The 11,864-nt window shown below is 42.4% G+C and overlaps 1 protein-coding gene across 5 annotated transcripts in view; it reads left to right on the forward strand.

Annotated features, from left to right (window-relative positions):
- bnipl (BCL2 interacting protein like) overlaps positions 1-10,268 on the forward strand; it is a 67,115-nt gene extending 56,847 nt beyond the window's left edge. For 3 of the 5 annotated variants that reach the window (XM_072548941.1, XM_072548945.1, XM_072548944.1), the window contains exons 7-9: positions 1,729-1,860; positions 2,609-2,695; positions 3,281-3,461. In XM_072548941.1, coding sequence (XP_072405042.1) covers positions 1,729-1,860; positions 2,609-2,695; positions 3,281-3,446 — 385 coding nt within the window. In that variant the 3' untranslated portion in view covers positions 3,447-3,461. Of the gene's footprint in view, positions 1-1,728; positions 1,861-2,608; positions 2,696-3,280; positions 3,464-3,537; positions 3,637-7,393 lie in introns of those variants that run through there. The other 2 variants (XM_072548943.1, XM_072548942.1) reach the window with 2 other exon arrangements.
- Positions 10,269-11,864: the final 1,596 nt, after the last annotated feature.

The raw sequence follows: 11,864 nt of genomic DNA on the forward strand, positions 1-11,864 counted from the left end.
TCTCCTTTTGTATTCACGTGTGATGTCAATTTGAGAATAAACATTAGCCAGGACGCCAGGGTCCTTTGTTTAACACCACTGAGAGACAGCACCTCAGACGTGCAGCACTCCTTTAGTTCCACACTAGGAGCGCTGGCCTAGAGTTTAGACTCCAATCCCCAAAGACTAGAACCCACTCTACTTCCTCAGGAGGCTAAGGAAATTTGGCACGTCCGTAAAGACACTTACCAATTTTTCTGGATGCACTATAGAAAGCATTGTATCAGGATGCATCACGGCTTTGTATGCAATTGCTCTGCCCAGGACTGTAAGAAACTACAGACAGTTGTGAACATAGCCCATTCCATCACGCAGTCCAACCTTCCATCCATTGAATCTATCTGTATTTCTCACTGCCTCAGGAAAGCAGCCAACATCATCAAAGACCCATCCCATCCTGGCTATAATCTCTTCCAACCTCTTCTGTCGGGCTGTAGATACAAAGGCTTAAACACACGTACCAACAGGTTCAAGAACAGCTTCTTTGCCACTGTTATTAGACTTCTGAATAGACCCCTCAAATTTCAAATTTAATGTTGACCTTGCTTTTTACAGCTTCTCTGCAGCTTTAACGTTGTATTCCTCGCCCTGTTCTATTACCCTTATGCACTTTGTATGTTATGATCCGCCTGTACTGCATGTAAAACAAAACTTTGCACTGTACCTAGATACAGATGACAATAATAAATCAAATCAAAAATTGCTGAATAATGTTTATGCCCACATCTTGGAGTTTAGCCTCAAGACAGACTGGTTGAAGAGAAGGCAACATTAACAACTGTCTTCAAATTTGGGCTTCTTTATAAATACTTTATTATATATTAAGACTAAATAATACAATACATGGCATTCACAGATATACCAGGCTTTAGTTTTTCTATGGTATTGTGGAAAGATTATTCTACAAGCTTTACCACCTAATACTGGACAATTTACTCCACATGCTTCACTGCAGATGTCTTTTTGTTATTCCCTAATGGGACATAGTGTTGCTAGCTGACCCTTGCGAAGATGGTTGTTAGCTGGTTTTTGGATTGACTGTAGTCTATGGTGCCACTAGGGAAGGAATTCTAGCAATGTCAATGGGGAGGTGATTCTAGCAATTTTGACCCAGCAACAGTGAAGGAGCGGTGATGTATTTTCAAATCAGTACAGTGAGTGGCACACATATCTGCTACCCTGGCCCTTCTAGATGGAAGTGGTTGTGAGTTTGCAAGACCTTCTGATGTGATGCTACCCACTGAGGCATAACTGGCACCCGATGTAAGAAATATTCTTCAAGCTCGAACATGTGCTCGCTTAAAATCCCGTGTCCCACTATGATAGTTGAGCCAGCATTTATTGCCCATACCTAACTGTGGTGACCTGCCTTCACCTGATGTAAGGACATCTGCAGAGCTTATAGGAATATAGTTACAGGATGTTGACCCAGTGACTGTGAAGGAACAGCTAAATAGTTTTGAGTCAAAATCGACTCAGATTTTTCCCTCGCATCGCACTTGCTTCATTGGCAAAATATCTGCACCCTTTCATTCTTGATCCTTTTACAGGCGGCATCAGTTTCGGTCATTGATTTAAAACTGTTAGCCTGGTGTAGTGACTTTTAAGGAAGTGACTTAAAAGCTGAGTGCCAAAAAATGAATCGACCCCATTCCACAGAAATGTGACTGTTGTGCTCTGTCCCCACAGGTATGTTATTGGAACTCTGGAATTGCTGGTGGCTGAAAACTATGTTATTCTGTATTTAAACGGTGCCACAACTCGCAATAGAGTGCCATCAATCAGCTGGTTGAAACAGTGTTACCAGACCATTGACCGGAGGTAAGATGCTGCTGCTGTCTGTTATTAGGACGAATTAACAATTGAAAGTCAACATTAAGTTTTTTTTAAAAATTGCTAGGAAAGGGAAATTCATGGTAAGGAAGGTTAACTGCCTGAATCATTGCTATGCTGGAAGGTATGGATTTGGGCCATGTAGTCATAGAATCATACAGCATGTAAACACTCTTCAGTCCAACTTGTCCACGCCAACCAGGTATCCTAAACTGAACTAGTCCCATTTAAGGACATAAGAAATAAGAGCAGCAATAACTGGCCCCTCAAGCCTGCTCCAACATTGCGTGGATTGGGGCGGCACGGTGGCTCAGTGGTTAGCGCCGCTGCCTCACAGTGCCAGGGACCCGGGTTCGATACCCCCCTCGGGCGACTGTCTGTGTGGAATTTGCAAATTCTCCCCTGTGATTGTGTGGATTTCCATCGGGTGCTCCATTTTCCTCCCACAGTCCAAAGATGTGCAAGTTAGGGTGGATTGGCGATGCTAAATTTACCATACTGTTCAGAGATGTGTAGGTTAGGTGAAATTTCTCATTGGAAATGCAGGGTTACAGGGATAGAGGGAGTGTGGGTGGAATGCTGCTGAGACGGTCAGTGTGGACTTGTTGGACCAAATGGCCTGTTTCCACATTGCAGGGATTCTAAATGAAAAAAACACAGGGAGCAAGCGTTATTTCTCAACATAAACACTTGTCGAGTTCAGTGTTCTGATTACTATTTTGTTTTGTGGCTACAGGTTACGGAAAAACTTGAAATCTCTGATTGTCGTGCATCCATCGTGGTTCATTAAAGTGATATTAGCTATTACCCGGCCTTTTATAAGGTACAATCTTCCTTTTACCCCACCCATCTTTTCTTGCTCATCTCCTAATTATTCCATAGAAACACAGGGGAGGTTTAATGAGCTTCTCGAGCCTGTCTGTCATTTGATGGAAGTGTGTCTAATCTGTAACTTAATTCTACATTTGCCAACTGTCCCTTTAATATCTTTGATGAACCTGCCAACTAGAGATTGATAACCGCTTGTAATTTGAGGAACACATTCCAAAATCTCAGTCAATGATCCCAAAAGGAATGCTGCATTGCTGGAAGCACCATCTTTTGAGTGAGATGTTGGGACAAATTCCCACAGTCTCTAACCCTTTGCTGTTCCAGGGAGTTTGATGGGAGTATACACTGTTGGCTGCTGTCCCATATTTTACGACAGTGACTTTATTGGTGATGAAGCACAATCTCCTGAGATTGTGAACGGTGCTATAAAAGTTCAAATTGTTTCATTTCTCTTTTATCTTCCTCCCTCTATCTTTTTTCAGTACTTTTTTCTTTCCACAATTATGCCAGTTCCATACTTTAGTTCTTGAACTGACTGATGCTGGTGCTAATGTAATGCTCTTTTTCTCTTCTGCAGTTCAAAATTCAGTAGGAAAGTTTGGTTTGTAAATAGTCTTCAGGAGCTCTCCACCTTTCTCTCCATTCCTCCCCGTCTCCTCTTTCCCCCTTCTCTTTCACATTCCCTCCATCTTCCCTTTCTGTTTTCTATTTGTTGGGAAGTGATTTCCAGACTAATATTTTAAACTGAGGGACCACAATTATGCCAGTTCCATACTTTAGTTCTTGAACTGACTGATGCTGGTGCTAATGTAATGCTCTTTTTCTCTTCTGCAGTTCAAAATTCAGTAGGAAAGTTCGGTTTGTAAATAGTCTTCAGGAGCTCTCACAGTTAATTCCCATGCAACATGTACATATTCCAGAATGCATTAAAGAGTAAGTACTGTATAGCTGAAATTGCATTCCATTTATTTACAATTATGTTCCTTATGCATTTTAATATTTACACTGAAAGCATTGTTGCTTTGATCATGTTGGTTTATCTCTGACTGCATAGGACAAAACCGAAACACTTCAATTGGTGAATGTGTTGTTTCAACATTAGTTTGTCAGAAGAAAGTTTGTAATGCGAGATTTGTACAAGTTCACAAACACAAATCTCAAAGGCTCATCGTTTTCAATTTTTAAAAGTTTTTGTAATCACCTGAATCATGTGTGTATATGTTAGTGAAGTTTAACAGGCATTTAGACAGACACATAAACAGGCAGGGAGAAGTAAGACATGGACCATGTTAGGCAGATCGGATTAGTTTAGAATGGCATGGGCATAGGGTCTGAAGGGCCTGTCCTTGTGCTGTACTGTTCTGTGTACCTACATTTTTAACAGTAGCTTTGTACAGAATATCTTAGGATTCAGGCAGAGATATCCTCCAGGAGGTCCTGGTTGTACTCATCATGCAGACTGTGGGGGGGGGGTCCCAGGTATGATCCCCATCCATGCTGAGAAACTAAGCTAATCCAGGCATTTTTCCTTGATACTAGTTCTCTGGAAGAAAGTCTAGACTGCAGATGCTGGAGACCAGAGTTGAAAAGTGTGGCGCTGGAAAAGCGCAGCAGGTCAGGCATCCGAGGAGCAGAAGACTTAATGTTTTGAGCATCAGCCCTTCATTAGGAATGTGGGGAATGGGGAAACAGGGCTGAGAGATAGGTAGGAGGATGGGGATGGGGGATGGTAGCTGGGAAGGTGATAGGTAGATGCAAGTGGAGGGTAATGGTGATAGGTTGGAGGGGAGGGTGGAGCAGATAGGTGGGTAGGACAGTTCAAGAGGATGGTGCCGAGTTGAAGAGTTCAATCTGGGATGAGATGGGGGGAGAGGAGACAAGGAAAATGGGAAGTCGACGTTGATGCTGTATAGTTGAAGGGTCCCAACGCAGAAGATGAGGTGTTCTTCCTCCAGTCATCGGGTTGCTTGGATTTGGCCAGTTCTCTGCACGTTTAACATCCCTCCGGGATTGCAATAAGTGTTACTTTCCGCTAATCCTTGCACACAGATTCAATTAGCCTCCATTCCCAAAAGTGGAACAGCCTGGCATCCACTTGACTCTCCTCACACCTCCTCAGTGGGTGAACCACTGGATTGTGACTGGCAGAACTCGACTTTGCAAGAGCTTTTGTATTTGTTCTTGGTATGTGTGAATGACTGGGAGAGGACCCAGCTCTCCCAGTGCAATGAAAGTGTACAATGTGGAACTGCAGTCACACATCAGTCATGCAGCGTTAGGGGTGTGAGGGACCCTGAGGGTTTTCTATCAATTTTGCTAGGCTTTCTGGTGCTAGCGTAGATTTATTTTTACAGTTCAGTTGCACAATGTGTCATGGCAGGATTTGTGTTCATGACCTCTAGGTTGCCAGTCTAATTCCATATTCACCAGACTTCCATACTAGCATCTTATGGCAAGGGAAGACAACTGGGTTGGCACCTCTATGCTGAGGCAGTGAGAAGGTTGAAGGCACAATCATGGCCCTCCTGGTCAAAGCAGCAATACAGCCCATACGTTTGTCTTCTGTGTAAGTGGGTTACTGAGGAGAAGAGTTTCCTCTTCCCAACTACTGCATCTATGCTTACAAGGTGTGAGGATAGCACGTAGCATGGCTGTGAGGCACACTACTGCCAAATGGCCTGACATTGCTTGCTGTTACGGTTCAACAAGTGACTCCAGCAGCAGGCCAGAGAGAGCAAACAGGGTCTGGCACGACCTTGCAGGCCTTCAGAGAGGACAGGCAGCAAACTGGACACCAGCATTGATTTGGAGCACAAAGATAGGACAGGCCAAAGTGAGAATCTGTCAAGGAAAACGATCACCAGTGGAGGAAAATCTGCCTTCAATACAAAATGCAAATATAGCTTCCACTAAAAAAAAATAAGTTAGATGTTCTTCACAGGATAGACTCATGAGTACAATATTGTGTACAGTTCCAGTTACCAGACTTTTGCCAAGCACGAGATATCAGTAGAAAGGGTGGAGATTTATAAGGGGTGGAGATCTATAAGGATTACTGAATTTTGGTGATGAGGAAGGATTGGATAGGCTGGAGTTCCTTCCTTCGGAACTGAGGAGAGATTTAAATAATGGAAATAAACCTCTCTGGTTCCTTTAAAGTGGATAGAAAAGGTCAAAACTAGAAAGAGGCACAGACTTCAGGTAACTAATGGAAGTATTCAGTGAGTTGAGAATTTTTCTTACCCAATGGTGGGGAGGTGAGGTTGAAACTTGTTCCCTGAAGAGGTGGTTGAATCAGAGCCCCTCTTCAAACTTAAAACATGCTGTACTCAGATATGCGTTTGCAGTGACGTAACCTTTTTTTGCATTTATTCAATGGATGTGGGTGTCACTGGCTGGACAAATGTTTATTGCCCAATTGCAATTAAGAGTCAACCACATTGCTGTGGGTCTGGAGTTGCATGTAGGCCAGACCAGGTAAGGATGGCAGATTTCATTCCCTGAAGGATATTAGTGAACCAGAATGGATTTTTCCTGATAATTGTTTCATGGTCAGCATTTGACTCTTATTTCCAGATTATCATTGAATTCAAATTCCACCATCTGCCATGGTGGGATTCAAACCCAAGTCCCCAGAACATTACCTGGATCTCTGAATTAATAGTCTAGCGATAATACCAATAGGCCATCACCTACCCAGCCTGCAGGGCGACAGACCAAAGGTAGGATTAAGCTGATAGCTCTTTCTTGGGCAGCACAGCATGGACCAAATAGCGTACTTCTGCATAATAATTTTCTATGACTGTCAGTACACTAGAGAGGGTGAAGGTTGAACTGATGAGACCAATCCCAAGTATAAAGGGCAATGACTAAATATAACAGCTAATTGACTTCTACAATCTACAGGGAGAAAGCAAGTATAAATAAAGTATTATCAGAATAGTAAATACATGAAGATAATGTGATACAACAGCTCTTCATCTATGCCTTTCTTACCTTGGGACTTGACTCTTTCAAAGCTCCTTTGGCTACTGTCCAATTTTCACTCCTATAAAAATTCAAGCTCACCTAAAACTTCACACTAAGTCCCAATTATCATCGTCTCATGTCCTTGTTGCTTGAAATGGACCCTGACCCCAGCAAGGATTCAATTTCTTAAATTCATATCTTTGTTTTCAAATTCCTCCTCATCCCCTCTCCCTGTCTCTACTTTCCTCCAGGTCCTATGACACTCCTTATCTCTGTAACCTTTTTCAGTCCCCTCCCAATCTCAACCTCCAGTCCCTACACCTCTCCCCTATCTGTGTAATTTCCCGTAGCTCTTTGAACCCTCAGAGACACTACCCTTACTCCTCCCCACGACAACTGCCTGGAACCCTCAGCTCAGGGTTTTTCTCTCTCCCCTGCTTTAAGACACTCCTTAAAGATTGACCTCCTTGACTGAGCTTTTGTCATCTGTCCCTAATATCTACTTATGTATACTTGGAGACAGATGTCAATTAGATATTGGCTTTTCAAACTCTATCCAACAGGTGGCAAGTATTCTGAATAATCTTTAGTCAAAAGCAATGAATATTCTGCTGAGTGAATTGAGGAATTTTATAAGTGATTTAAGGAGTTCTGTAATCAGGGAAACAAGTTACAATGGCCTCAAATTTTCTTACAACCCTTTTCCTTTCTCCCAAAACAGGCTGGATGCAGAGTTAAATGGAAATTCAGAAAGCTCCTAGAAATCTTCTTATTTTTGTGAGCGTGGGGACTTCTGCTGGATTGCTTTCTATCTAACGTGGAAGAGACATTCTTTGAGTGGCCAACGCAAGTTGACCATGGTGCACAAAATATAAGAACAGCAGAGAGATGTTCAAGACCAGTGTTGCAGACGACATTCAACTTTGAAGTAAATTTCCCTCCGACACATTCATAACGGCGGACCTTTAAAAGAAAAACTTCTGAATGGAAATATGAGCTTTAATGACTCAACCATACAGGACTGGGGGGTGATGGGTTCAATTCCCAGCAGGTGCTGAGTTCGTTTGATCCATTGGGTTTTGGGGGACAGGAAAGGGGGGGTTTCGGAGAATGAAAAACTGGCCTAGGTTTCTGTTTGCAATCACCAGCTCGAGATTCCAGCTAAGAGCTCGTTTGCAGAAGGTGGATGAGGAGGGAATTAAAACTCCTGCAGTGGTACTCATGCTGCAAATCTGTGCAAAGTGGGTCACTATAGGGATGGTTGGAGGAAGATGTTGGCAGCGACAATTAGAATGTGTAGAGCAGGGAATTAGGGTCCAGGAGAGAGAGAGAGTTTTATCAGCAACCTTTGGTGTCCCCTCTCTGCCGTTTCCCAATAGTTGACTGAACAGCAATGGCAATAGGTGGTGTCAACCAGCCCTGACATTGCCAGGGAGTGTTTTCAAGGGTCCATTTACAAGTGATGTTAGGATCAATGTCTGGGATCTGCTTTGGGGATGATGGGGGTCAGAGTATGATAGAGTGAGTGTGGAGGGCTTTTTATTTTTGCTGTACTACCTTGTGAAGGGTGAATGCCCTTCCTCTGTGTTTGTCTCACGGTCTTTCAAGCGGTTTTGAGGAGTGCTGGGCCAAGGGAAAGCAATCTAATTTGAACTAAAACCAGATGGTTGCGAGTTCAAGATTTGTTAACTCTATTAACGTTTCGCTGAATTGGAAACTTGTATGTTGGAGGCGGGAGAGGGTTTACATTAAGTCTGTTCCCGAGTCAAGAGACTAGTTTCATGCGATATGGGTTTTTCTTTCTATTAAAAAAGTTAAATTGATATCGAAAATAATATGTTTTATATTTTGTTGTGAGAATTTATATTTCCCTTTCTTTTGGGGGTTGAACCACTAATCATTACAATTTTAATGAGAACTCCAGTTTTGAGACTCAATCACCTAATGCTTAACACAGCACTATTACCCGATCAACCTGGGCCAGGCGTCTGAGTGCAAGCTACCTATCATATAGCACAGGGTGCATCAGGCCAGTAGAAGGGAGTGTTTTCTTAATATCAAGCAAAGTGCTGCGGATGCTGATGATATGAAATGAAAAGGAAAAGTAAGCGCTAGAGAAATGCAACAGTGATGGCCTCAGTGGAGAAAGAAACAGAGTTAATGTTTCAAATGTTTGGAGAAGGGCCTGGGAAGTGAAGGTACTTATGCTACTTACAAAGGATGATGAGCAATTGGAACAGATGACAGGGGTGTGCAGAGGAAAAGGCAAAGGGACTGCTCACGATGGTAGAGGAGCGATATAGATGCAGAATAGGTGTTAATAGCAGAGAATGGGTCAGCTCTGCCTAGAGCAAACTCATCTAAACAAGACATTTGGGCTGGGTGGAGGATAAAATCAAAATGGAAAACCGTCTTCAAGTTCTGAAGTTGTGACCTTGAGGTAATGATTTAGCATAATAAGTAGCTGATTAGCCTAAAAGCCATCACTTTCCAGCACCTTCAGCTCTAATAAAGAGACCTATTGGACGCAAAATGTTAACTCTGTTTTTCTCTCTCTCAACTGCTGCCAAATCTTCAGTTTGTCTTTATTTAGGAAATATTCTGTCCCTGGGTAGAAGCAGGGAGAGAAGACATGGTGTTGTTAGCTCATCCCAGAGGGCTCCATCACCATTTGCTAATTATGGCAGTAGCATTAACAGAATCTGCAGAGAGTCTAAGCCCTGTCTTGGCCCCATCCCCAAATCTTTATTAAAAGAGCTCATGGCAAGATGATAGGCTTGGGGGGAGGAAAAAAGCCATTAATATTTTATATGAATATATAATATATATTTTTAGAAAATGTGGAGAATGTTTTATGTTGAGTAACCCCCCACTGTCATTTTTATTTTACTACTTGTTTATCTTTTTGATTTTGAAAATGGCACCTGAGTCTCTTACAAAAATGAAAATGAGAGACCTCCTGATCCAATTAGCCTGTTCCACATAAATTCTGAGTTCTTAGATATCCACTTCCTCATCCTGAGTCTCATACCCTTGAGGGGGCAAGGGGTACAGCAGATTGGGCGACCTGGAAGATACCTTTTTGACCGGTTTAGATGGAGAAATTTATTTTCAGGAGACCATTCCAGTGCCTCGTACCCTCCTAGGCCAACCTGATGATCGCTGTTACCACTGGCTCCATTCAAGTCCAGTGTCTCAAGCTGCCAAAGACCCAGGAAAAGCCAATAGATGGACCTGAAAACCAAGTCTCTTCTTTTAAACAAGCAGTGGGAGATTATTTTGAGTGAGAAATTCTCTCTCAGCTTTTAGTACTCAATTTGTGAGTTACATGTATGTATTTCCTGGGTGTAGTTCTTCCTTCATTACCAGCAAGTATATTTAAGAACATTAAAGTATGTTGTGCTTTTCTTTACATAAACATTATTTTGTTATTGAGAGTATTTCTCACATTTTAAGAATGCACTGGGTCAGAAAGAGCTGCATGTCAATATTATATTGCTCTAAAACTGTCTTAGTGATTTAGAAATTCTCTGTCAACAGAATTAAAGATTTTCGATATACTTGGAGTAATAAACATCACAATTATTAATCTTTCATCGAGAGTGTTGTCACGTAGATATTCAGACAATATCCTATGATATTGGAAAGATGTCTTCCCTGCCTGTATGTGACTATTCACCCTATCCATTCTAATTTCAGCAAAAATGGTCCGACCAGGTATTGCAAATGGGATTTCTGGTCGCAACTTACATTTGGAATGGGATAATCTCATACATCTGGGTTTTTACAGTTCAAAGTGGGCACACTTAGAAGTCCAAAGGTTCAGTGCTTTAACTTTCACTCAAGCATTGTACAGTCAAAGTGCATGCTCCGCAAACAGCCAAGTCTAGGTTAATAGTTCTTTGAAAGTGAAGACCCAGGTGGACAGGGCGGTAAAGAAGGCGTTTGGTATGCTTGCTTTTACTGGTCAGTGCACTTTTGACATACTGAGTGCAATTCTGGTCTCCCTACTATAAGAAGGATGTTATGAAACTTGAAATGATTCAGAAAAGATTTACAAGGATATTGCCAGGGTTGGAGGGTTTGAGCTATAGGAAGAAGCTGAAACAGGCTGGGGCTATTCTCCCTGGAGCATCAGAGGCTGAGAAGTGACCTTATAGAGGTGTATAAAATCATGAGGGGCATGGTTAGAGTAAATAGTCAAGGTCTTTTCCTTGGGGGGGGGGGGGTACAAAACTAGTGGCTATATGTTTAAAGTGAGACTGGAAAGATTTAAAAGGGACCTAGGACACAGGTGCGTGTATGGAAGCATTTAAATCACACCTGGATGGGTATGTGAATCGGAAGGATTTAGAGGGATCTGGGCCAAATGCTGGCAAATGGGACTAGACTATTTTAGGATATCTGGTTAGCATGGATGAATTGGACGGAAGGGCCTGTTTCCATGCTGTACAGCTCTATGACTCTTAAGTGCATGCAAGCTGGTACACAAATGTTTCCAGCAATGACTTTTTTTTCATTGTTCTGGCAACATTGAAGATTGCCACGATGTTTGAAGAAGTAACCATCCTGGTGCACAGCCAGAAACAGGTTAGCCATTGTCAATACTCTGGTTACATGACCTGATTTGAGGCTAGGAATTTTGCAGTGAGTAACTCACATACATCTGTCTGTCAGTTATCATGCACAAGTCAGGAGTGAAACGGAATACTCTGCACTTGATTACAAGGCTGTAGCTCAGGAATCCCTTGAGAAGCTAAACACCATCGAGACAAGGCATCCTGCTTCATTGTTACCCCCGTCCACAATGCTTACATTGTGCACCGTCATCTACAGGATGGCTACACGTAATGGCTCACCAAGCCTCCTCTGACAGCACATTCCAAATTATCTTGACTTCTACCACCTAGAAGGTCAACAGCAGCAGACGCATTGAAAAATCCAGTTCCTCACAAGGCCACACATCATCCTAATTTGCTATTTCTTTCACGATCACTGGTGAAGATGCTAGAACTGCGTCCCTGCTGGTAGTGAGGGTATCCCTACACCTCAGAGACTTCCATAGTTCAAGAAGGTAGTTCATCACCACCTGATCAAGCATTTAGGGATGGGTAATGAATGTTGGCACATTCAATATTTCCCATATCCCAGGAATACATTTTAAAAACGGCAGGTTTAGTCTATTATATGAT

This window comes from Chiloscyllium punctatum, chromosome 28, assembly GCF_047496795.1.
Source record: "Chiloscyllium punctatum isolate Juve2018m chromosome 28, sChiPun1.3, whole genome shotgun sequence".
Taxonomy (NCBI): domain Eukaryota; kingdom Metazoa; phylum Chordata; class Chondrichthyes; order Orectolobiformes; family Hemiscylliidae; genus Chiloscyllium; species Chiloscyllium punctatum.